At 50.7% G+C, this 26,962-nt stretch overlaps 2 protein-coding genes across 2 annotated transcripts in view; both read left to right on the top strand.

Moving 5' to 3' along the window:
- Positions 1 to 489: 489 nt before the first annotated feature.
- Positions 490 to 13,116, top strand: LOC120944797. Its single transcript, XM_040358586.1, has 3 exons — positions 490 to 549; positions 8,330 to 8,425; positions 11,276 to 13,116. The coding sequence occupies exons 2-3, from the start codon at positions 8,336 to 8,338 to the stop codon at positions 12,893 to 12,895; spliced, it is 1,710 nt and encodes a 569-aa protein (XP_040214520.1). The 5' UTR covers positions 490 to 549; positions 8,330 to 8,335; the 3' UTR covers positions 12,896 to 13,116.
- A 5,652-nt stretch (positions 13,117 to 18,768) lies between these two features.
- The window catches only part of RNF123 (ring finger protein 123), an 85,876-nt gene continuing 77,682 nt past the window's right edge, over positions 18,769 to 26,962 (top strand). The window contains 4 exon segments of the mRNA XM_040358802.1: positions 18,769 to 18,914; positions 20,576 to 20,660; positions 23,810 to 23,894; positions 26,793 to 26,872. Coding sequence (XP_040214736.1) covers positions 20,579 to 20,660; positions 23,810 to 23,894; positions 26,793 to 26,872 — 247 coding nt within the window. The 5' untranslated portion in view covers positions 18,769 to 18,914; positions 20,576 to 20,578.

The raw sequence follows: 26,962 nt of genomic DNA, 5'->3' as shown, positions 1-26,962 counted from the left end.
CCGCTGGGCACTCCCATTGGATTATTACCAATGACAATCCATTATAAAGGCCTGAATGTGTCCTGATCTCACCTCCTGTCACAGACTGGGAAGTGCCAGGAGCCAATCATTGCTGCCAGCCTAACACTGGGAACATACTTACAAGAAGCGAGAGGACACGTGACCTAATCTGGGTGGTGACGGCTCCTTTATGGTCCAATCACAGGCTGGGGGTGTGTCTGGGACCTGCTTGCGCTGTCTGGTAGGGGTTCCCGGGAATAATAAATCTTCCTGCAGTTCTGTCACCTTCTCAGGTGGGAACTAATTGTCCTCCCGGCCGGGACTGACAGCCAATCCCCATCCTCAACACAACAGCCCCAGTGGGGGCGGGGTAGATTAGAGGTGGGTGTGTTGGGGGAGTGGCAGTTGTAGGGAATCCCGCCCCTGTATAGGACAACCCCGCCCCTGTATATGAAAATCCCGCCCATCTGCTCCAGCAGGTCACATGACCAGCCACGTGGTGGTGGTGGAGGAGCCGGGTCACACCGCGGAGGAGCTGCTGCACTTCTGGTAAGCGGATGGAAGGGGCGGGGTCGCCTAGCACTCCTCCCTGTGCACTGTGGTGACGTCATGTGTGTGGGAGGGGTCCCACACTAAGAGCTGTCACCCCCTCCCCCCTCACACTGCCCATAGATGCTGCCTGTTCAGACCCTTCAGCTGGGGGTCATGTGATCAGTGCTGTGACCTCTGGTCACATGACCCGGTAAGTGTTGGTCTGTGCAGGACACAGATGTAGGCTCCGTTCACGCGCGCGGGTGCGACAGAGCGCTTGCGTTTCCATGTACTGCGCACGTTGGTCTAACGCATGAGAAACGCACAAGAAAAGGTTCCTGATCCTTATGAGAAATATCTCCACGCCAAATCGGTACTGCGGCACTGTGCGTTTTGTGGCGTCCGTGAAAACCCGCGTATTAGCGGATGTGTGCGGCGGGGGGCGCGTTTTGTGCGTTTGCGGGATAGCGGGCGGTTTTGCACACGTTATCACAACGCACAAGTGTGACTATAATTCAGGTGGAGTTCTGCTGAAGTCGCTATAAAGTAGAACTCCATTCACCTTATTATTCACCTCATCATTCACCCCCCCCCATTATTCACCTCATCATTCACCCCCCCCCCCATTATTCACCTCATCATTCACCTCACCCCATCATTCACCCCATCATTCACTTCATCATTCACCCCATCATTCACTTCATCATTCACCCCATCATTCACCTAATAATTCACCCCATCATTCACCTCACCCCATCATTCACCTCATCATTCACCCCATCATTCACCTCATCATTCACTTCATCATTCACCCCATCATTCACCTAATAATTCACCCCATTATTAACCTCCACCCTCACCCCATCATTCACCTCATCAATTACCCCCACCCTCATCTATTCTTTCGCCCCATCATTCACCCCATTCATCACCTCATTATTCACCTCATCACTTTCCCCCTCACCCCATCATTAATCTCATCATTCACTTCATCTCACCCCATCATTCACCTCATCTTTTATTACAGATTATCTTAAAACAAAGCATTTTGTGGTGAGTATTGTGACCCCCCCCCCCGGGAGGTGACCCTCATCACCCCCCTCATCCTTTATTATTGATTATCTGAAGACGGAACGTTGTCCTCTATTTTGGACGGAGTATCAGAGGAGGAAACGTCTGTCGGGTTTTTATATATTTATATTGGAAGAAAGGAAAACAAAACAAACATAGAGAAGGAAGAGAAATGATAACAATAAACATTTTATATATCGGAGGAAGTGACGGGAAATAATATAACAATGTAACAATTTTATACATCAGAGGAAGTGATAAGGAAGTTCCAATGTAACTTTCCCACCTGTCTGAGGATTCTGTACGGCTCCATTCACATCAGAGCGTGTGGGGAACGTGTACAAAATCGCATGTTTTCCCAACACGCATAGAACACGCCTAGAAACACGCATAGAACACGCCTAGAAACACGCATAGAACACGCCTAGAAACACGCATAGAAACACGCTGCCCTTTAGCAGACGCTTGGCGGTGCCATGACTTGTTATTTATACCCCGCGGGCATCTGCAAGCGCGCATTTCCCTGTGTGCGCCAAACTGCACGATACCACCCCCAATCCCCCCCTTCTAGCACAAATCCTCCCTCCCCCTCATTTCCCCTCCTAGCCCAAATACCTCCCCAATCCCCCCCTTCTAGCACAAATCCTCCCTCCCCCTCATTTCCCCTCCTAGCCCAAATACCCCCCCCAATCCCCCCTTCTAGCACAAATCCTCCCTCCCCCTCATTTCCCCTCCTAGCCCAAATACCCCCCAATCTCCCCCTTCTAGCACAAATCCTCACTCCCCCTAATTTTGTCCTCCTAGCCCAAATACTCCCCCCAATCCCCCCTCCTAGCCCAAATACCTCCCCAATCCCCCCTTCTAGCACAAATCCTCCCTCCTCCTCATTTCCCCCCTCCTAGCCCAAATACCTCCCCAATCCCCCCCTTCTAGCACAAATCCCCCCTCCCCCTCATTTCCTCCTTCTAGCCCAAATACCTCCCCAATCCCCCCCTTCTAGCACAAATCCTCCCTCCCCCTCATTTCCCCCTCCTAGCTCAAATACCTCCCCAATCCCCCCTTCTAGCACAAATCCTCCCTCCCCCTCATTTCCTCCTTCTAGCCCAAATACCTCCCCAATCCCCCCTTCTAGCACAAATCCTCCCTCCCCCTAATTTCCCCCTCCTAGCCCAAATACCCCCCCCCAATCCCCCCTTCTAGCCCAAACCTTCCCTCCCCCTCATTTCCTCTTTCTAGCCCAAATACCTCCCCAATCCCCCCTTCTAGCACAAATCCTCCCTCCCCCTCATTACCCCCTCCTATCCCAAATACCTCCCCAATCCCCCCTTCTAGCACAAATCCTCCCTCCCCCTTATTTTCCCCTCCTAGCCCAAATACCTCCCCAATCCCCCCTTCTAGCACAAATTCTCCCTCCCCCTTATTTTCCCCTCCTAGCCCAAATACCTCCCCAATCCCCCCTTCTAGCAAAAATCCTCCCTCCCCCTCCCAACCCAAATACCTCCCCAATCCCCCCCTTCTAGCAAAAATCCTCCCTCTCCCTAATTTTCCCCTCCTAGCCCAAATACCGCCCCCCCCCAATCATCCCTACTAGCACAAATCCTCCTCCCCATCCCCCTCCCAACACAAATCCCTAGAAATAACCACTCCTAGAAAACCCCCTAAATTTCCTCACCAAAAAACAATTCTTACCCCCCCCCCCCGCTGTCCCTCAAATCCCCCCTCTCAGCACAAATCTCCACCCCCCCCCACCCATTGCTTTACAATGCCGGCATTTCTATGCGTTGCATTGTGTTATCAAACCAATTAATAATGAATAATGAATAATGAATGGGCTTTAATGCACCTCAATGATACATAGAGGCAGGGGCGGACTGACAACTCATGGGGGCCCCCGGGCAATAGAAGATTATGGGGCCCCCCGGGCAATAGAAGATTATGGGGCCCCCGGGCAATAGAAGATTATGGGGCCCCCGGGCAATAGAAGATTATGGGGCCCCCGGGGCAATAGAAGATTATGGGGCCCCCGGGCAATAGAAGATTATGGGGCCCCCGGGCAATAGAAGATTATGGGGCCCCCGGGCAATAGAAGATTATGGGGCCCCCGGCCTTACAGATGGCCACCACGCCCAGGGCCGTCTTTAATATGGTTTGGGCCCTGGGCAAACATTTTTTTTGGGCCCCCCTCCAGCTTATTTTGGGCCTGGCTGGTTCAAATGTTTTGGCGGCCCTCATTTGTGCAGGCACAGCAGCCCATTGATTTGAATGTGCCGCCATGCCTTCGTTTCCTGCAGAAAAAAGGTGCATTCAGCATTTTAAAAATACAGTTGCCTTGAAATCCATTCTGCTTTTGCGCCATGCTACTTACCTGCAGTTCTTGCACACACAAACGCACTGTGTTTTTAAAAGCGTGACCTAAACGTCTAAAAATGCAGCAAGTTTGACAGTGCGGGGACTGCACATAATTCACAGTTAAATTACATAAATTACATAAATTTAAAAAAAAAAAGGGGGGGTTGCCATCCGGGACCTCTGGGCCCTTTAATAAAAAAAATAAAAAAAATATATAAAAAAGAAACATTTATAAAAAAAAAAGGGGGGGGTTGCCATCCAGGGCCCTGGGGACCTCTGGGCCCTTTAATAAAAATAAAATAAAAAACATATATAAACAAAAATAAAAAAATAAACATTTATAAAAAAGGGTGTTTGCCATCCGGGGCCCTGGGGACCTCTTGGTCCTTTAATAATAATAATAATATAATATATATATATATATAAAAAAAAAGGTTGTCATCCGGGGCCCTGGGGAACTACCCCCAGACCTCTAAAAATAAAAAAAATTGCCCTTTAATAAAAAATAAAATAAAAATATATATAAAAAATATATTTTTTTATTTAAAAATAAATAAAAAAAGGGGGGGTTGCCATCTAGGGCCCTGGGGACCCCTAAAAAAAATTGTCCCTTTCACAAAAAAACCTCTAAAAAAAAAAATTGTCCCTTTTTAATAAAAAATAAAATAAAAATATATTAAAAAATATATTTTTTTTATTTAAAAATAAATAAAAAAAAAGGGGGGTTGCCATCTGGGGCCCTGGGGGCCTCCGAACCTCTAAAAAAAAAAAAAAAAAGGGGGTTGCTTTGGGCCCCCATCAGTGACAGGGCCCTGGGCAGCTGCCCCATTTGCCCTGTGGTAAAGATGGCCCTGACCACGCCAGGAGGCAGTGCAGAGGCGGGGGGCAGCTAAAATCTCTGCATTTTCACATCAAAAGCATGTCGGTATCGGACATATCAGGGACAGACAGGGCCGGATACCAGACAAGGCCAACAAGGCCAGGCCTCGGGGGGGGGGGGGGGGGGCAGTGGGTGCAGGGGCGGCACTGCGGCTGAGAGGAGAGGACACTTTCATCCCCCCCCCCCCTGTCATTTCACAGATGGTGAGAGGAGAGAAAACAGAGGAAAGAGGAGGTAAGATGGTTTTCAATGTAATTTTCGGCAGCAACACCCCCCCCCCCCAACAGTGCCATCTTAAGAGCATTATAGGCCCCCGGGCAATACAGTGCACTGGGGCCCTGTCTACACAATCACGCACGAGAATTTACTGACAAAAATTATGAAATTTACTGGCAGAACCACATTTTACCGGCACTGCAAAAAAAGTACCTACAATTACAGTTTTACAAATGTCTTCATTGACATTGAAGGTCAGGTTACTATAACCCAGCCTGCTCAGAGTTTCCTCTTACATCAGAGTCTGCAGGATTCCCCCTTATGCCTAGTACACACGATAGGATTTATCCGCGGATACGGTCCTCCGGACCGTTTCCGCGGATAAATCCTCTGAGGATTTTGATCCGATGGAGTGTACACACCATCGGATCGAAATCCGCGCCGAATTCCCATCGCGATGTCGTGTCGCGCACGTCGCCGCGGCGACGTGCGCGACGCTGTCATATAAGGAATTCCACGCATGCGTCGAATCATTACGACGCATGCGAGGGATGGGTTCGGACGGATCGATCCAGTGAGTCTGTACAGACCACCGGATCGATCCGCTGGAGCCGATTCCAGCGGATAGATTTCTTAGCATGCGCTAAGCATCCGCTGGAAATCGGTCGGCCCGAAATATATCGGCGGATAAATATCCGCTGGATCGTACACACCAGCGGATCTATCCGCTGAAACCGATCCGCGGATCAATTTCAGCGGATCGATCCTCCCGTGTGTACGGGGCCTTACAGTGAAAGGGAACTCTTATGTAAAGGGGAACGCTGCAGATCATGATGTAAGGGGGAACTCTGATGTGGAGCGGGGCTCTGGTGACCAGAGACCACCTTATATCAGAGTCCACTGCTTTTTCTTTACATCAGAGTTCCCACTTACATCAGGGTCCTAAGACTGATTACCCCCTTGCACTGTAAGGGGGAATCCTGCAGACTCTGATGTAAAGGGGAACTCTGATGTGTGGGGCACTCTGGTGACCAGAGACCACCTTCCGTAGAGTAAATACACTAAGGTAAAGGGGGGGGGGTCACTAATATTTTTGTATTCACTCCCCCCTTACATCAGCAACCACCTGCCCCTTAGACTGGCCTGGCGGTGCCATCACTGACCTCCTCTCAGGTGCACCATGCAAGGCTCAGTCAGATGGCTCCAGCTTGGCTGCTCTGGTTTTATCCTACAGTCTCCTCGTGTCTGACTTCTCCCGTGACCCCCATCCTGGCGGCGCTCCCACTCTTGACTCCTCTCCAGACTCTCCCTCAGAGACTGTAGACACGATACAGTTCTACAGTTCTGACCCGCCGCTCTCCACCATTTTTTACTGGGGTCACTGGGCAGCCGATGGGGGGACCCCCCAGGCAACTGCCCAGCGTGCCCAATGGAAAAGACAGCCCTGCCCCCCAATGATCAATGTCATTTTTGGCAGCAACATCCCCCCCCCCCCAGTTCTCAATGTAATTTTCAGCAGCAGCATCCCCCCTGCTTCCCAGTGTCCTGCCGAAAAAGTCCCCCGGCGGATAATGTCCCCCCCCTGTACTGCGGGGGCGGCATTGAAGGACCCGGCCTTGGGGCGGCAAAGAGAGTAAATCCGGGCCTGGGGACAGATGTAAAAAAAAAACACAGATTTTTACATACTGTCCCTGGTTTTACTGAGCCTGGCAACCCTGATGGGGCCCCCTAGTGGCATGGGGCCCTCGGGCAGTGCCCGAGTGACTCAATGGTCAGTCCGCCCCCTGCATAGAGGTCATACTGCAGCGCACTGCAACACATAATGTAATGCAGCTTCACGCGGGAAGGCCTCATTTACACTGACGGGGGGGAGTATAAATAGGCAGTCTGGTGTGATTTTAGCCCCCCCTGACCATCTTCTTTAATGCACTATGGTGGTCAAAATCAGGAATGTGCTGCTCTGTCAAAAATGCTGCCGCTTGTTGCGTTTAGCAGGCAGTGCTGCTGCAAAATGCGACTTATTTTAGTCATTTACTGGAACTGATCACCTGTATGGTTCTGTCTGCAGCAGCTGAAAGCCGGCTTCGTCTCCTCTCCCACCCACCGGCTTCATCTCCTCTCCCTCCCACCGGCTTCGTCTTCTTTCCCTCCCACCGGCTTCGTCTTCTTTCCCTCCCACCGGCTTCGTCTTCTTTCCCTCCCACCGGCTTCGTCTCCTCTCCCTCCCACCGGCTTCGTCTCCTCTCCCTCCCACCGGCTTCGTCTCCTCTCCCTCCCACCGGCTTCGTCTCCTCTCCCTCCCACCGGCTTCGTCTCCTCTCCCTCCCACCGGCTTCGTCTCCTCTCCCTCCCACCGGCTTTGTCTCCTCTCCCTCCCACCGGCTTCGTCCCCTCTCCCTCCCACCGGCTTCGTCCCCTCTCCCTCCCACCGGCTTTCGCCTGCTGCAGAGAAAGCCATACAAGGGATCAGTTCCAGGATTTGCCCCCCCCAACACCCTGATCACCATACATTTTCTCCTGCTGGGAACACCCCTCCCCCTTCTCTGTGCATCTACCCCTGCAGTGCTGCCGGTGACTTGTCGTTAAGGTTCCCCTATCGGGATGGTACCTGTAAGGACTGCGCAGGCGTGAGGCCGACTGGCCACTTTCCTCAAATTCCACGTCGCCCTGGATGCCGGCCGAGGTTCGGAGATTTCCGTCGGCAAGGATTGCGCCTGCGCAGTCCTTACAGGAACCATCCTGATAGCCGGAGCCATATCGTCAGATCACCGGCTTCCCTTCCCAGCGGCTGCAAGGACACAATAGTGAGCGAGGGAAGGGTCTGGTAAGTGTCACATTCACCAGCTCCTTTGTTTTCTGAATGAACACGATGAGTGATCACTACTGATCGCTCACTGTGTTCATTCACAGCTGAACCTAATTTGGGAAGAGGCCCTGTCAGGTTGACTGTATGAGTTGTATGGGGGCCACGTGGTGTCTAGCAGAAGCCATGTGTGTCCCCAACTGGAGAGATGCACCCCTCTATATTTGTCCTGGTGTCACCAAGACAGAAAATGAGGGGGAAATCCCAAATGTTGAGTTGTCACCTGTACAGGAACAGAGGGGAAATCTTAATGTTCCAGTGACAGGGGATTTTCCTCACTCTTAACTTCATGTTGGGTCCCTATGACAGGAAGCGTCACAATATTTCCCCACCCATGGAGCACAGGCAGTTCTGTTCTCAGTGGTGATGTAGGCTCTGTATAATTTTATTTTCTCTCTGTCCCCCCCCCCCCCCCCCAGGTGGGAATGTCGTCCCCTCAGCCCCCTCTGGAGGAGGAAGAACCAGATGACTCAGAAGATTGGCAGATATTTGAGATCAGAGCCTTGGGCTATGAGGTAGGCTGAGTGTGATTGTATATTTATGTATTCCATGTATGTCCAGCAGGGGGCAGTGTGTAGTCATTTCCATCCTGATCTTCTTCTTCCCGGCTGTCATCACCGCAGTTCATATCTGAGGAAGGCCTCCGTTGCCTCGGGTGCGGTTAGGGCACCACTCCACTTTCCAATCACTTCCTTTCCCTGGGACACCATACCCAGGGCTGGACTGGGACAAAAATTTGGCCATGGACTTCATCCAGACCGGCCCACTTTCATGTTGAGTGTCCTCCTTACATCAGTGTCCCCCCATCAGAGCCCCCTTGCATCAGAGCCACCCTTGTATCAGAGTGTCCCCCATCAGAGTGTCCACCATCAGAGCCCCCCTTGCATCAGAGTGTCCCCCATCAGAGTCCCCCTTGCATCAGAGATCCCCCTTGCATCAGTGTTCCCTTTCAGTGCCCCCCCCCCCCTTGCATCAGAGAGTCCCCCTTACATCAGAGTGTTCCCCCTTGCATCAGAGATTCCCCCTTACATCAGAGTGTTCCCCCTTGCATCAGAGATTCCCCCTTACATCAGAGTGTTCCCCCTTGCATCAGAGATTCCCCCTTACATCAGAGTGTTCCCCCTTGCATCAGAGTGTTCCCCCCTTGCATAAGAGTGTTCCCCCCTTGCATAAGAGTGTTCCCCCCTTGCATAAGAGTGTTCCCCCCTTGCATAAGAGTGTTCCCCCCTTGCATAAGAGTGTCCCCCCTTTGCATCAGAGTGTCCCCCCTTTGCATCAGAGTGTCCCCCCTTACATCATAGTGTCCCACATTGCATCAGAGAGCCCCCCTTGCATCAGAGAGCCCCCCTTGGATCAGAGTGTCCCCCATTGCATTAGAGTGTCCCCCATCAGAGTCCCCCCCTTGCATTATAGTGTCCCCCATCAGAGTTTCCCCCACTGCACCAGAGTGTCCCCCAGCAGTGTCCCCCATTGCACCAGAGTGTCCCCCATCAAAGTGTCCCCCATCAGTGTGCCCCCCTCCCACATGTACAGCTCTCCAGAAAGGCAGCATTGTTCCTCTCTCCAGTCATGTGATAAGTGATAAGGGGAGAGAGGAAAGAAAGTCTGCCGGCTGTCTATCTCCTCCAATAGGGCAGGAGGGAGCAGAAAGGCGGCTGCTGCTCCTCCTGACAGGAATGAAATCGCGATCACTCACTGTCAGAGAGGAAAGGCTCCAGGGCTGCACCTGACCGGCCCACTGAGCCATCGGCCCACCGGGAAACTCCCGGTAGTCCCAATGGCCAGTCCATGCCTGACCATAACTGGAATTTAGAGGAACACTCCGCACTGGGGACACAGATAGTAGTAAAAACCAGACGCAGGTTCTAACTCTTCTCTGACCCAGCCAAAAAAAAAAAAAAAGAATATTAGGAGTTGGGCTTTAAAAAAGAAAATGACAGGACAGAAGTGTGGGAGTGGCTTGTTTCTCTAGATTTCAGTTCTAGGTTGTCATCCTTACCCTTCACTTCTCCTCGCTGTGTCACTGACATGGAAGAAGGATGCAGGTCAGGAGTGTGGACTTTGCTGGAAGCATGCTTGATCCAGGTCCTGAGACTTGCAAGTCAATGAAGGAAGGATAAGGATAACATCCCTGAACATGCAACTGTATCAGTGCCCGCCCTGCTATACAATCATTGGTGGACATGTAGCGTGACTGCAGTCCCTGACCATCTCCTGTAGTATATCTGCAGTCTCTGACTGTCTCCTGTAGTATGTCTGCAGTCTCTGACCATCTCCTGTAGTATATCTGCAGTCTCTGACTGTCTCTGACTGTCTCCTGTATTATGGCTGCAGTCTCTGACCGTCTCCCTTAGTATGTCTGCAGTCTCTGGAAATCTCCTGTAGTATGTCTGCAGTCTCTGACCATCCCCTTTAGTATGTCTGCAGTCTTAGACCATTTCCTATTGTCACCAGTCTCTGACCATGTCCTGTAGTTTATCTGCAGTCTCTGACCATCTCCTGTAGTATATCTGCAGTCTCTGACCGTCTCCTGTAGTATGTCTGCAGTCTCTGACCGTCTCCTGTAGTATGTTTGCAGTCTCTGGAAATCTCCTGTAGTATGTCTGCAGTCTTAGACCATTTCCTATTGTCAACTGTCCCTGACCATCTCCTGTAGTATGTCTGCAGTCTCTGACCGTCTCCTGTAGTATGCCTATAGTCTTTGACAATCTCCTGTTGCATCGGTACAGTCTCTCTCTGACAGGGGCATCTTAATAGCATCATGGGCCCCTGGGCAAAGTAATGCTCTGGGGCCCCTACAATGGAGACAGTGCAGGTAAACAGAAATCAAGTAGGTAGGAGGTAGGGGATATCTAGAGTGTAGAGGGGTTAGAGTGCTGGGGGCATATCTGTAGAGGGGCAGCCCGGGTTCAAGGACCAGCTGCTTTGGGGAAAGGGCAGGGGACCCCCATGCAGCTGGGGCCCCTGGGCAGTGCCCATGTGTGCCCTCTCATTAAGACAGCCCTGCTCTCTGACCATCTTTTGCATGATGTCACCCACCCTTCTGTAGAGTCATTGGTGGACATGCTATGTCTCTGCTCACCCTGCTGTACAATTATTGGTGGATATGTTGTGTCTGTGCCTGCCCTGCTGTACGATGATTGATGGGCATCCTGTATCAATGCCTGCCCTGCTGTACAGTCATTGGTGGACGTGCTGTGTCAGTGCCCACCCCCACCAATGAGGAGAGGAGAAGCCGTGGCCATTCACAGCTACTAAGACCCCCAGTGGCTCCACCCTGGAGGAGTCCCTGCCTTTTATCTTAGATTTGTCTCCTGTTGGTTGTCTGTTCATACTTCATACAAATATTCTTCTGTTTCCCACAGTTGTTTGAGACTCCGTCCAAACCTGAGGCCCCCAACATGGCCGGAGTCCAGCAGATTGAAGACCACCCATGGACCTACGTGTCAGCTAGGGTGGGAAGGCCGGAAGTTGTGATTGAAGGTTCTGACACGGACAGTGCATCACAGTTGGATGAAACTCCATCCCAACCTGAGGACTCCAATTCAGACACTGAGATGCATTTTAAAGAATTTCTACCCAACCCTTTGGTCTTTAAAACAGGGGGTGACCGGCAGATTGAAGACTACCCAAGAACCTGCGCATCAGCATCGGTGGGCAACCAGCAGGATGTCATCTTGATTGAAAATTCTGACAATGAGGCCTTCAAACCACAGGGTGTCTTGCATATAAAGGAGCACCAAAGGGCCCATGTGCCATCTCCCGCACGGAGCCGGCAAGACCTTGATGTGGTCAAGGTTTTTACCATGGGTGGTGAGTCAAAATTGGACGAAACTCTGCCCAAAGCTGAGGCCACTGACACGTATGGTGAGTCGCAGGTGTATGAAACTCTGCCCAAACCTGAGACATTCTACATGGACAGTGAGTCACAGACTGCCCCAAAATCTGAATATAATAAAACTTTGCCCAAACCTCAGACCTTCTATGTGGGCAGAGAGTCACAGGCTGCCCCAAAATCTAAAACTCTGCCCAAACCTGAGACCTTCTACATGGGCAGAGAGTTACAGACTGCCCCAAAATCAAAAACTTTTCCCAAACCTGAGACCTTCTACATGGACAGTGAGTCACAGACTGCCCCAAAATGTGAATATAATAAAACTTTGCCCAAACCTGAGACCTTCTACATGGGCAGTAAGTCACAGGCTGCCCCAAAATCTAAATCTAAAACTTTGCCCAAACCTGAGACCTTCTACATGGACAGAGAGCTACAGACTGCCCCAAAATCTAAAACTTTGCCCAAACCTGAGACCTTCTACATGGGCAATGAGTCACAGGCTGCCCCAAAATCTAAAACTTTGCCCAAACCTGAGACCTTCTACATGGGCAGAGAGTTACAGACTGCCCCAAAATCTAAAACTTTGCCCAAATCTGAGACCTTCTACATGGACAGTGAGTCACAGACTGCCCCAAAATCTAAAACTTTGCCCAAATCTGAGACCTTCTACATGGGCAATGAGTCACAGGCTGCCCCAAAATCTGAATATAATAAAACTTTGCCCAAACCTGAGACCTTCTACATGGGCAGAGAGTTACAGACTGCCCCAAAATCTAAATCTAAAACTTTGCCCAAACCTGAGACCTTCTACATGGGCAATGAGTCACAGGCTGCCCCAAAATCTGAGTATAAAACTCTGCCTAAATCTGAGGACCCCGAAGCCGAGGGTCTTCATGAAGATCTAATTGAGATCATGAGGGAGTTTAACCTGGACGTCTACCGGACCACGCAGTGCCTCTTCTTCAACAGCGGAGAGGTGGGCAGCACCAAGCACTTCCTGCGTACCGGTCTGCGTCCGGACGGCTATCCTATCTGGGAGCCCATGGATGACGAGGACTTAAAGAAGAACAAACCAAAGCTGCGGGCGCGACTGGTAAAAAAATATGGTGAGGAAAATGTCGCCAAAAGATTGGCGTTCCTGGAGTGTTAAGTGGCTCGCAGAGTGCGGCGTCGCATTATAGACAATTATGGTGGTGAGCTTGCGGCACGGTGGACGGTGTTCTGGAAACCTACTGTATGCTGCGTCTGGAAGATCCTATGTTTCTTTGTCTTATAGCTCGAAGAATGCAGCTGCTGCGGAGATTACGCAGCACGGAAACGCTGCGTCGGATTGATCGTTCAAGATGGGATGGAAAGAGGATTGCTGGAAATTGTTGCATGTCCTTTTGTTACTTTTTGTTATTTTTTTTGTATTTTTGTTATTTTTTTGTTAGTTTTTGTTATATTTTTGTTGTTATTTTGTTATTATTTTGTTGTATTTTTGTTGTATTTTGTAATTTTTTTATTATGAAACTTTAAGTGAGAAGACAGAAAGGTGCTGTCGTTGATCTGTTAGTAAAAAACAAATTTGTGTCCTAAGCGTCATTTCTTCATTGACACGATCTTCTAAATAGAAACGTTATCTGTCCGCCATCCTATAGACCCCGGTGCCCTTCCTGTGACCCCGGAGTCCCATGTGGCCCTTATTAAGCGTCCCACAGAGGCAGAGCCCTTGCAGCAAGTAGTCCTCATTGTCCTCAGGCCAGTGAATGAAAAATATTCTATAGACTGGTAGTTAAATGGTCGACTTTCGTTCACACTATCCTGCTTTTTCCTGTTCTGTCTATCCCTTTCCTTTCTTCTTATTGTTCCCTCTGATCTTTTATAATGGATCCTATTGTGCCTATTGTGTTAAGGGGATGTAATAGCAGTGATTTCTAGCAGTCTCTTGTAATGTGTCTCAAGTCTATGATGATCTTCTGCAGCATATCTGCGGTCTCTGAACATCTTCTGTAGTGTGTCTTCAGTCTCTGACCTTTTCCTGTAGGATGTCTACAGTCTCTCACCATCTCCTTTAGTATGTCTGCAGTCTCTGGCCATCTCCTGTAGTATGTCTGCAGTCTCTAATCATCTCCTGTAGTATGTCTGCAGTCTCTAACCATCTTCTTTTGTATGTCTGCACTCTCTGACCATCTCCTGTAGTATGTCTGCAGTCTCTAACCATCTCCTGTAGTATGTCTGCAGTTTCTAACCATCTCCTGTAGTATGTCTGCAGTCTCTAACCATCTTCTGTTGTATGTCTGCAGTCTCTGACCATCTCCTGTAGTATGTCTGCAGTCTCTAACCATCTTCTGTTGTATGTCTGCAGTCTCTGACCATCTCCTGTAGTATGTCTGCAGTCTCTAGAAATCTTATGTAGGATGTCTGCAGTCTCTGACCATCTACTGTAGTATGTCTGCAGTCTCTGACCATTTCATGTAGTATGTCTGCAGTCTCTGACCATCTCCTGTAGTATCTCTGCAGTCTCTAACCATCTCCTGTAGTAGGTCTGCAGTCTCTGACCATCTCATGTAGTATCTCTGCAGTCTCTAACCATCTCCTGTAGTATGTCTGTAGTCTCTAACCATCTCCTGTAGTATGTCTGCAGTCTCTGGAAATCTTCTGTAGGATGTCTGCAGTCTCTGACCATCTCCTGTAGTATGTCTACAGTCTCTGACCATCTCATGTAGTATTTGTGCAGTCTCCGACCATCTCCTGTAGTATGTCTGCAGTCTCTGACCATCTCCTGTAGTAGGTCTGCAGTCTCTGACCATCTCCTGTAGTATGTCTGCAGTCTCTGTCTCTCTGCTGCAGTATGTCTGCAGTCTCTGGCCATCTCCTGTAATATATCTACAGTCTCTGACCATCTCCTTTAGTATGTCTGCAGTCTTAAACTATCACCTGTTACATGCATGCAGTTTCTGATCATCTCCTTTAGTATCCCCTTAGTCTTTCACCGTCTCTTGTAGCAACTCTGCAGTCTTTGACCATTTCCTATTGTATGTCACCAGTCCCTGACCATCTCCTGTAGTATGCCTATAGACTTTGACAATCTCCTGATGCATCGGTACAGTCTCTCTCTGACCATCTTTTGCATGATGTCACACCAGTTCCTGAGCCTTTCCTGTTGCATAACTAGTTTTGGATGTCTCTTTTAGTATGTCTCTGCCCATCTCCTGTAGTATCTCTTATATCTCTAACCAACTCCTAGTACATGATTGCTGACCATTTCTTGTCTGTCTGCAGTCTCTGACATCTCTCTGTAGCATTCAATAAATAGTATGTGCGACCCTTTGGTGATGTGAGAAACAAACTCAAGGCTCCCTATTTTCACAAAGTTGACTATGACTACCACTGCTTTAGACAATGTTAGGCCTTTGCATAACATCACTGTCCCCTAGTGGCCTTTCCTAAGAATACAAATCTGAGAAAAAATGATTCCCTCTGCATTTCTGAAATCTTATTTATGTTATTTACTTATTACCATAAGCGTGCGCACAGGATGTGCCTGGGCACACCCTAATACCCTGTGCAGTGCCAATTTCCCCTTCTTCCTGGCGCCCCCTGTCTCCCACCTGAAGTGCTGCCAGCTTGCCTCCTCTCCCGCCGGTTGCTGCAGGGGATGTTTCATGATGGAGAGCAACCCCTTTCCTTTTCTGAATGAACAAAGTGAATGATCTGTACCGGTCACGCCTGTGTTCATTCTTAACTGAAGTATAATAAACTATGTTTACTATGCTTCCATTTGTGAAGAAACAGGAAGCTTCTGAGAGGGACAGAGGTGGGATTGGGGTGTAATAGGAGGACAGAGGGGGGGTTGGGCTATAATAGAAGGACAGAGGGGGGGGGATTGGAGTATAATAGAGGGACAGAGGTGGGATTGGGGTGTAATAGAAGGACAGAGGAGGGATTGGAGTGTAATAGAGGGATAGATGAAGGATTGGGGTGTAATAGAGGGATGGAGGGGGGATTGGGATGTAATAGAAGGACAGAGGGGGTATTGGGGTGTAATAGAGGGATGGGGGGGGGGCTGGAGTGTAATAGAAGGACAGAGGGGGGATTGGGAAATAATAGAAGGACAGAGGAGGGATTGGGGTACAATAGAGGGACAGAGGGGGGATTGCGGTGTAATAGAAGGACAGAGGGGGGATTGGGGTGTAATGGAAGGACAGAGGGGGGATTGGGGTATAATAGAAGGACAGAGGGGGGATTGGGGTGTAATGGAAGGACAGAGGGGGGATTGCGGTGTAATAGAAGGACAGAGGGGGGATTGGGGTGTAAAAGAAGGACAGAGGGGGGATTGGGGTGTAATAGAAGGACAGAGGGGGGATTGGGGTATAATAGAAGGACAGCAGAGTGATTGGGGTATAATAGAAGGACAGAGGGGGGATTGGGGTATAATAGAAGGACAGAGGGGGGATTGGGGTGTAATAGAAGGACGGAGGGGGGGATTGGGGTAGAATAGAGGGACAGAGGATGGTTTGGGGTATTATAAAGGGACAGAGGGGGGATTGGGGTGTAATAGAGGGACAGAGGAGTGATTGGGGTGTAATAGAAGGACAGAGGGGGGATTGGGGTACAATAGAAGGACAGAGGGGGATTGGGGTGTAATTGGAGGACAGATGGGGGATTGGGGTGTAATAGAGGGACAGAGGAGAAATTGGGGTGTAATAGAAGGACAGAGGGGGGATTGGGGTGTAATAGGACAGAGGGGGGGTTGGGGTATAATAGAAGGACAGAGGGGGGATTGGGGTGTAATAGAAGGACAGAGGGGGGATTGGGGTGTAATGGAAGGACAGAGGGGGGTTGGGGTATAATAGAAGGACAGAGGGGGGATTGGGGTGTAATAGAAGGACAGAGGGGGGATTGGGGTATAATAGAGGGACATTTGGGGATTGGGGTGTAATAGAGGGACATTTGGGGATTGGGGTGTAATAGAAGGACAGAGGGGGGATTGGGGTGTAATAGAGGGACAGAGGGGGGGTTGGGGTGTAATAGAGGGACAGAGGGGGGATTGGGGTGTAATAGAAGGACAGAGGGGAGATTGGGGTATAATAGAAGAACAGAGGGGATTGGGGTGTAATAGAAGGACAGAGGGGGGATTGGGGTATAATAGAGGGACAGTTGGGGATTGGGGTGTAATAGAAGGACAGAGGGGGGATTGGGGTGTAATAGAAGGACAGAGGGGGGATTGGGGTGTAATAGAAGGACAGAGGGGGGATTGGGGTGTAATGGAAGGACAGAGGGGGGGTTGGGGTATAATAGAAGGACAGAGGGGGGATTGGGGTGTAATAGAAGGACAGAGGGGGGATTGGGGTATAATAGAGGGACATTTGGGGATTGGGGTGTAATAGAGGGACATTTGGGGATTGGGGTGTAATAGAAGGACAGAGGGGGGATTGGGGTGTAATAGAGGGACAGAGGGGGGGTTGGGGTGTAATAGAGGGACAGAGGGGGGATTGGGGTGTAATAGAAGGACAGAGGGGAGATTGGGGTATAATAGAAGAACAGAGGGGGATTGGGGTGTAATAGAAGGACAGAGGGGGGATTGGGGTATAATAGAGGGACAGTTGGGGATTGGGGTGTAATAGAAGGACAGAGGGGGGATTGGGGTGTAATAGAAGGACAGAGGGGGATTGGGGTATAATAGAGGGACAGTTGGGGATTGGGGTGTAATAGAAGGACAGAGGGGGATTGGGGTGTAATAGAAGGACAGAGGGGGGATTTGGGTGTAATAGAAGGACAGAGGGGGGATTGGGGTGTAATAGAAGGACAGAGGGGGGATTGGGGTGTAATAGAGGGACAGAGGGGGGATTGGGGTGTAATAGAGGGACAGAGGGGGGATGTGGGTGTAATAGAAGGACAGAGGAGGGATTGGGGTGTAATGGAAGGACAGAGGGGGGATTGGGGTGTAATAGAAGAGCAGATGGGGGATTGGGGTGTAATAGAAGGACAGAGGGGGGATTGGGGTGTAATAGAAGGACAGAGGGGGATTGGGGTGTAATAGAAGGACAGAGGGGGATTGGGGTGTAATAGAAGGACAGAGGGGGGATTGGGGTATAATAGAGGGACAGTTGGGTATTGGGGTGTAATAGAGGGACAGAGGGGGGATTGGGGTGTAATTGAAGGACAGAGGGGAGATTGGGGTGTAATAGAAGGACAGAGGGGGGATTGGGGTATAATAGAAGGACAGAGGGGAGATTGGGGTGTAATATAGGGACAGAGGGGGATTGGGGTGTAATAGGGGGACAGAGGAGGGATTGGGGTATACTAGAGGGACAGAGGAGGATTGGGGTATAATAGAGGGACAGTTGGGGATTGGGGTGTAATAGAGGGACAGAGGGGGGGGTTGGGGTGTAATAGAGGGACAGAGGGGGGATTGGGGTATACTAGAGGGACAGAGGAGGATTGGGGTATAATAGAGGGACAGTTGGGGATTGGGGTGTAATAGAGGGACAGAGGGGGGATTGGGGTGTTATAGAGGGACAGAGGGGGGGTTGGGGTGTAATAGAAGGACAGAGGGGGGATTGGGGTGTAATAGAGGGACAGAGGGGGATTGGGGTGTAATAGAAGGACAGAGGGGGATTGGGGTGTAATAGAAGGACAGAGGGGGGATTGGGGTGTAATAGAAGGACAGAGGAGGGATTGGGGTGTAATAGAAGGACAGAGGGGGGATTGGGGTGTAATAGAAGGACAGAGGAGGGATTGGGGTATAATAGAAGGACAGAGGGGGGATTATGGTGTAATAGAGGGACAGAAGGGGGAATTGGGTGTAATGGGGGAGATTGGGGTACAGGGGGTATTTATGTGGGGGATAGGATGATGGAGGTGTAATGTTGTAGCTGTGGGGGGACTACAAGTCTCAGCATTGTCTGGCCATCTCACACTATTGTGGCTCAAGCTGAGGGTTGCAGCTCTCTATGTCCGTCTCTGTTCTCGCTAAATAAAGTTTATTGAGAGGGGGGGAAAAAAATTCTGACATCCCCGTGCCGAGCAGGAAGCAGAGGGGGAGGCGGGGTTTAGAGCGGAGGGGCGGAGTTACAGCTGCCTGGGGAACTCAGGCTGACCCTGTTGAGGGTGAATCGCCCCGAAAGCGGGTCATTGGGGGGAGTGCTGACCCCGAGGGGAACCACAGGGGGATCTGTGGAAGGGTGAGTGTGCTGGGGAACTACAACTCCCAGCGTGCTATGCGGGGGTATAAACAACAATATGTGTGAGGGGTTCTACAGGTCTTATGGTGGGTGAGGGGTACTACAAGTACCAAGATGGGTGTGGAGTACTATGTGTCCCAAGGTGGGTGAGGAGTACTTCATGTCGAATGGTGGGTGAGGGGTACTATGTGTTCCAGGGTGGATGAGGGGGTACCCCAGGTTCTATTGTGGGTGAGGGGTACCCCAGGTGTTATGGTGGGTGAGGGGTACTACAAGCACTAAGATGGGTACTATATTTCCCAAGGTGGGTGAGGGGTACTATGTGTCCCAGGGTGCGTGAGGGGTACTGCGTGTTCTATGGTGGGTGAGGGGTACTCTGGGTCCCAAGGTGGGTAAGGGGTACTATGTGTTCCAGGGTGGGTGAGGGGTACTGCATGTCCTATGGTGGGTGAGGTGTGTTGCATATCGCAAGGTGCGTGAGGGGTACTTCATGTCCTATGTGTTCCAGGATGGGGAGTGGGGTACTAAAGGTGCTGAGGTGGGTGAAGTGTACTTCAGGTCCTGTGAGGGGGTACTACAGGTTGTAGGTGGGTGAGGTGTGTTGCATATCGCAAGGTGGGTGAGGGGTACTGCATGTCCTATGGTGGGTGAGGTGTGTTGCATATCGCAAGGTGGGTGAGGGGTACTGTGCGCCCCAGGGTGGGTGAGGGGTACTACATTCCTCAAGGTGGGTGAGGGGTACTGTGCGTCCCAGGGTGGGTGAGGGGTACTACATTTCCCAAGGTGGGTGAGGGGTACTGTGTGTCCCAGGGTGGGTGAGGGGTACTGTGTGTCCCAGGGTGGGTGAGGGGTACTGTGTGTCCCAGGGTGGGTGAGGGGTACTACAGGTTGTAGGTGGGTGAGGGGTACTACATTTCCCAAGGTGGGTGAGGGGTACTATGTGTCCCAGGGTGGGTGAGGGGTACTACATTTCCCAAGGTGGGTGAGGGGTACTGTGTGTCCCAAGGTGGGTGAGGGGTACTGTGTGTCCCAGGGTGGGTGAGGGGTACTACAGGTTGTAGGTGGGTGAGGGGTACTACATTTCCCAAGGTGGGTGAGGGGTACTATGTGTCCCAGGGTGGGTGAGGGGTACTACATTTCCCAAGGTGGGTGAGGGGTACTGTGTGTCCCAAGGTGGGTGAGGGGTACTGTGTGTCCCAGGGTGGGTGAGGGGTACTACAGGTTGTAGGTGGGTGAGGGGTACTACATTTCCCAAGGTGGGTGAGGGGTACTTCATGTCCTATGTGTTCCAGGATGGGGAGTGGGGTACTATAGGTGCTGAGGTGGGTGAGGTGTACTTCAGGTCCTGTGAGGGGTACCATGTGTTTCAGGGAGGGTGAGGGGTACAAGGTGGGTGAGGGGTGGCTCTATGTGTCCCAGGGTGGGTGAGGGATAATACCGGTGCCAAGATGGGGGGGTACTGCTCACCATACAGATCTTCCTGTGTAGCAGTCGGAGTTCAGAAGGGGCTCAGCTGAACTTTTTCCCCTGGCCGGTATCAGGGGGGCGGTGTGATTGGTTGCTGTGGCTCAGTATCGGTGTTGTGATGTCGGTGAGTCATGTGATGTCGGTGAGTCATGTGATCTCTGTACTGACCCCCAGTGTGTGTTCTCTGTGTGCAGGTCATGGCGTCCCGAGGGTCCGGAACGTCTTTAACACGGAGGAATTATCGGCTGTCTATAGAGCCTGAGAAGACGAAGGTGACAGGTGATGAGATCCACCAATCACAATCCTCGCTGATCCCAACTCTTCTACATGGACCGACACTCGGGGGCCCATCCTGGATAGCATATTCCATGGACGGACTCTCGGGGGCCCATCCTGGATAGCATATTCCATGGACGGACTCTCGGGGGGCCCATCCTGGATAGCATATTCCATGGACGGACTCTCGGGGGCCCATCCTGGATAGCATATTCTATGGACGGATTCTCGGGGGCCCATCCTGGATAGCATATTCTATGGACGGACTCTCGGGGGCCCATCCTGGATAGCATATTCTATGGACGGACTCTCGGGGGCCCATCCTGGATAGCATATTCTATGGACGGATTCTCGGGGGCCCATCCTGGATAGCATATTCTATGGACGGACTCTCGGGGGCCCATCCTGGATAGCATATTCCATGGACAGACTCTCGGGGGCCCATCCTGGATAGCATATTCTATGGACGGACTCTCGGGGGCCCATCCTGGACAGTGTCCCTGTGTCCCTGGTGTCACCATTGCAAGAAGTATCCTTGCATCTCTGGTGTTACCATTGCAGGAAATCTCCCTGCGTGTCTGGTGTCACCATTGCAGGCAGTGTCCCCGGTGTCACCATTGCAGGAAGTGTCCCCGGTGTCACCATTGCAGGAAGTGTCCCCGGTGTCGCCCTTGCAGGAAGTGTCCCCGGTGTCACCATTGCAGGAAGTGTCCCCGGTGTCGCCCTTGCAGGAAGTGTCCCCGGTGTCGCCCTTGCAGGAAGTGTCCCCGGTGTCGCCCTTGCAGGAAGTGTCCCCGGTGTCGCCCTTGCAGGAAGTGTCCCCGGTGTCGCCCTTGCAGGAAGTGTCCCCGGTGTCGCCCTTGCAGGAAGTGTCCCCGGTGTCGCCCTTGCAGGAAGTGTCCCCGGTGTCGCCCTTGCAGGAAGTGTCCCTGGTGTCACCATTGCAGGAAGTGTGTCTGGTGTCACCATTGCAGGAAGTGTGTCTGGTGTCACCATTGCAGGAATTGTCCCCGGTGTCACCATTGCAGGAATTGTCCCTGGTGTCACCATTGCAGGAAGTGTCCCCGATTCTCTGGTGTCACCATTGCAGGAAGTGTTCCCGGTGTCGCCCTTGCAGGAAGTGTCCCTGGTGTCACCATTGCAGGAAGTGTGTCTGGTGTCACCATTGCAGGAATTGTCCCCGGTGTCACCATTGCAGGAATTGTCCCTGGTGTCACCATTGCAGGAAGTGTGTCTGGTGTCACCATTGCAGGAAGTGTCCCCGATTCTCTGGTGTCACCATTGCAGGAAGTGTCCCCGGTGTCACCATTGCCGGAAGTGTCCCTGATTCTCTTGTGTCACCATTGCAGGAATTGTCTCTGGTGTCACCATTGCAGGAAGTGTCTCTGGTGTCACCATTGCAGGAAGTGTCCCTGATTCTCTTGTGTCACCATTGCAGGAAGTGTCTCTGGTGTCACCATTGCAGGAAGTGTCTCTGGTGTCACCATTGCAGGAAGTGTCCCCGGTGTCACCATTGCAGGAAGTGTCCCCGATTCTCTTGTGTCACCATTGCAGGAATTGTCTCTGGTGTCACCATTGCAGGAAGTGTCTCTGGTGTCACCATTGCAGGAAGTGTCCCTGATTCTCTGGTGTCACCATTGCAGGAAGTGTCCCCGATTCTCTGGTGTCACCATTGCAGGAAGTGTCCCCGATTCTCTGGTGTCACCATTGCAGGAAGTGTCCCCGATTCTCTGGTGTCACCATTGCAGGAAGTGTCTCCGGTGTCACCATTGCAGGAAGTGTCTCCGGTGTCACCATTGCAGGAAGTGTCTCCGGTGTCACCATTGCAGGAAGTGTCCCTGGTGTCACCATTGCAGGAAGTGTGTCTGGTGTCACCATTGCAGGAAGTGTGTCTGGTGTCACCATTGCAGGAATTGTCCCCGGTGTCACCATTGCAGGAATTGTCCCTGGTGTCACCATTGCAGGAAGTGTCCCCGATTCTCTGGTGTCACCATTGCAGGAAGTGTTCCCGGTGTCACCATTGCAGGAAGTGTCCCTGATTCTCTTGTGTCACCATTGCAGGAATTGTCTCTGGTGTCACCATTGCAGGAAGTGTCCCTGGTGTCACCATTGCAGGAAGTGTGTCTGGTGTCACCATTGCAGGAATTGTCCCCGGTGTCACCATTGCAGGAATTGTCCCTGGTGTCACCATTGCAGGAAGTGTGTCTGGTGTCACCATTGCAGGAAGTGTCCCCGATTCTCTGGTGTCACCATTGCAGGAAGTGTCCCCGGTGTCACCATTGCAGGAAGTGTCCCTGATTCTCTTGTGTCACCATTGCAGGAATTGTCTCTGGTGTCACCATTGCAGGAAGTGTCTCTGGTGTCACCATTGCAGGAAGTGTCCCTGATTCTCTTGTGTCACCATTGCAGGAAGTGTCTCTGGTGTCACCATTGCAGGAAGTGTCTCTGGTGTCACCATTGCAGGAAGTGTCCCCGGTGTCACCATTGCAGGAAGTGTCCCCGATTCTCTTGTGTCACCATTGCAGGAATTGTCTCTGGTGTCACCATTGCAGGAAGTGTCTCTGGTGTCACCATTGCAGGAAGTGTCCCTGATTCTCTGGTGTCACCATTGCAGGAAGTGTCCCCGATTCTCTGGTGTCACCATTGCAGGAAGTGTCCCCGATTCTCTGGTGTCACCATTGCAGGAAGTGTCCCCGATTCTCTGGTGTCACCATTGCAGGAAGTGTCTCCGGTGTCACCATTGCAGGAAGTGTCTCCGGTGTCACCATTGCAGGAAGTGTCCCCGGTGTCACCATTGCAGGAAGTGTCCCCGATTCTCTGGTGTCACCATTGCAGAAATTGTCTCTGGTGTCACCATTGCAGGAAGTGTCACCATTGCAGGAAATGTGACTTTTAAAATTTGGAGTCCATAGACTTTCCTGGTCAGAAATTCTCCCTCAAAATAAGTCGGAGATCACAACCATCAATTGTTATTGTTTACATTTTTTTTGTAATAAGCCCCTCCTCTATAAATGAGGTGACACACGGAGTATACATTGTAACATTTGGATCTCCTGTGGGTGTTCTCAGCCTGGTGTGGGCGGGGCTCATTCAGTAATGAGGGGTCCGGTGTCTCTTCCTATCCGGATTGTAATATTTCTCTTGTGTTCCAGGAATTGTGAACGAGCGTCTCCTGAGTCAGTATCTGCACCGGATATTCCCGGGGAATGATGGAGCTCAGCATGGAGCCGCCTACAGGTAAGCTCAGGCTGTGCCATTTATTGCTGCTTCCTGAACTCTGTCAGTCACACAGGGAGGCATAATCTTGTTTTACATCCCACAGGGTTTTGAGCAACCAGGCCACGCCCCCAATGCGTTTCGCTCCGCCCCCCCTGGAGCTTAGTCGTGGTGGGTAATGATGTTGCTTAGCTGGTCCAGGCTCGGGACCTGTAGGGACAGTGCCCAGAGTGTGCTGTGCTCCAGAGTGTGCTGTGCCAAGTTTGTAGTCCAGGGGACCTATGGCTGGCCGGTACCGGGGGCCCAAGGTCACCGGATCCTAACTGCTCCATTTACCATTGAAGTCAAAGGTGGAAAATGGGCCAGCTTGGGACGGGATGGTTCTTCACCCTTTGGGTCTAGGACCTCCAAACTTCGCACACATGTAGGAGGGACTCTGGGGTACTTGTGAAAAAAATATGGGACACAGTGCCTTGAAAAAGTATTCATACCCCTTGAACTTTTCCACATGTTGTCATGTTGCAACCAAAAACGTAAATGTATTTTACGTGATAGACCAGTGATGGCGAACCTCGGTACGCCCAAATGTTTTGGACCTACATTTTCCATGATGCTCTTGCACTCTGCAGTGGAGGTGAGCATCATGGGAAATGTAGTTCCAAAACATCTGGGTTGCCAAGGTTCGGCATCAGAGGAAGTGACACATCATTGTGAAGTGGAAGGAAAATGATAAATGGTTTTCAAAAGTGTTTTACAAATAAAATTATGAGTGTGGGGGAGGGGCATTTGTATGGCGCCCCCTTTACTCTGATACCCCTAACTAAAATCTGGAGGAACCAATTGCCTTCAGAAGTCACCTAATTTAGTAAATGGTGTCCACCTAATTGAATCTCAGTATAAATACTGCTGTTCTGTGAAGCCCTCAGAGGTTTGTTAGAGAACCTTAGTGAACAAACAGCATCATGAAGGCCGAGGAACACACCAGACAGGTCAGGGGTAAAGTTGTGGAGAAGTATAAAGCAGGGTTAGGTTATAAGAAAAATCTCCCAAGCTTTGAAGATCTCACGGAGCTTCTGTTCAATCCATCATCGGAATATGGAAAGAGTATGGCACAACTGCAAACCTACGAAGACATGGCCGTCCACCTAAACTGACCGGGCCGGGCAAGGAGAGCATTCATCAGAGAAGCAGCCAAGAGGCCCATGGTAACTCTGGAGGAGCTGCAGAGATCCACAGCTCAGGGGGGAGAATCTGTCCACAGGACAACTATTAGTGGTCTCTCCACAAATCTGCCCTTTATGGAAGAGTGACAAGAAGAAAGACATTGGTGAAAGAAAGTCATAAGAAGTCCTGTTTCCATCATGTGGTGGGGATTTTTTTTCTTCAGCAGGGACAGGGAAGCTGCTCAGAGTTGATGGGAAGATGGATGGAGACAAATACAGGACAATCTTAGAAGAAAATATTTTAGAGTCTGCAAAAGACTTGAGACCGGGGGGAGGTTCACTTTCCAGCAGGACAACGACCCTAAAGTACAGCCAGAGCTACAATGGAATAGTTTAGATAAAAGCATATTCGAATGTTAGAATGGCCCAGTCACAGTCCAGACCTAAATCCCATTGAGAATCTGTGGCAAGACTTGAAAATTGCTGATCACAGACGCTCTCCATCCAATCTGACAGAGCTTGAGATATTTTACAAAGAAGAAGAATGGGCAGAAATGTCCCTCTCTAGATGGGCAAAGCTGGTAGAGACACCCCCAAAAAGACTTGTAGAGAAAGGGGGTTCTACAAAGTATTGACTCCGGGGGGGGGGGCGCCATACAAATCCCCCCCCCCCCCCACACGTTTCACAGATTTATTTGTAAAAAAAATTGAAAATCCGGAATCCGATCATCCACTTGTCACAGATTGTGATTGCAGAGTGCGGGGAGGCGCTCTGTCACCACTATCAGATCCCTTCCTCTGTCCAGCAATGGCTGCCTGCGTCCCCCCCCTGTCATCACGTCTATAAATACTCCACTTTATCCCCGCTCTCCGCTTACACCGAGGAGTCGCCCAGCTGCTGTGTGCGTGTCACAGTGGTGACACCCTGCGGGTTTCGTTAACCTCTTCCCGTCTTGGGACACAACAATCCTCCGCACTCTGCTTTATGTCACTTTTATTTTAGGAATATTTCTCTCTTCTCATAAAAGAGAGACATCTGTACATCATACAAAATCATTTGACCGCCATCTATTCTAACCACTTCCAGCCCCGAACCATTTGGCTGGCCAATGACCAGAGCACTTTCTCTTCTGTTCATGGATGGACACAGCAGCCTTTGACCTTAGGGAAGCGGATATAACCCTAAGGTCAAAGGCTGCTGTGTCCATCCACGTATTTAGAGAAATGGATTTTACGGCGAGTACAAAAATCCTATTTTTTTGCGATTCGGCACTGCACTTTAACTGACAATTGCGCGGTCGTGCGACGTGGATCCCAAACAAAATTGGGGATTTTTTTTATATATTTATTATAGCAAAAAGTAAAAAATATTGCATTTTTTTTTCAAAATTGTCGCTCTATTTTTGTTTATAGCACAAAAAATAAAAACCGCAGAGGTGATCAAATACCACCAAAAGAAAGCTCTATTCGTGGGGAAAAAAAAGGACGTCAATTTTGTTTGGGAGCCACGTCGCACGACCGCGCAGGTGTCAGTTAAAGCGACGCAGCGCCGAATCGCAAAAACTTGCCGGGTCCTTTACCTGCATAAAGGTCCGGGTCTTAAGTGGTTAAGTCAGCAGCTACAGTGTTTGTAGCTGCTGACTTTAAATTTTTTTTTTTTTTAAAGCCGGACCTCCGCTTTAAGTTTAGGTGATTAGTATCAGGTTGATGATGATCTCCTTTCATGTGTCGCCCCTCCCCCTGTGTTTGTGCCCAGGAAACCCCTCACCTTCCAGAACCTGGAGGAGCGCTTGGACCGGTTATTGTCTGCTGGGGAGCCCAGTGAGGATAACACAGGTGAGGAGACGGGGGGTTATTGTCTGCTGGGGGAGGAGCATGTTTGAATTATTTAGTTGTAGGGTCAAAGGTCAAACAAGGGTTGGGGGA

This window comes from Rana temporaria, chromosome 7 (genome assembly GCF_905171775.1).
Source record: "Rana temporaria chromosome 7, aRanTem1.1, whole genome shotgun sequence".
NCBI lineage: Eukaryota > Metazoa > Chordata > Amphibia > Anura > Ranidae > Rana > Rana temporaria.
The sequence above is the reverse complement of the archived record's forward strand: the minus strand, read 5'-3'. Positions and strand labels throughout refer to the sequence as shown.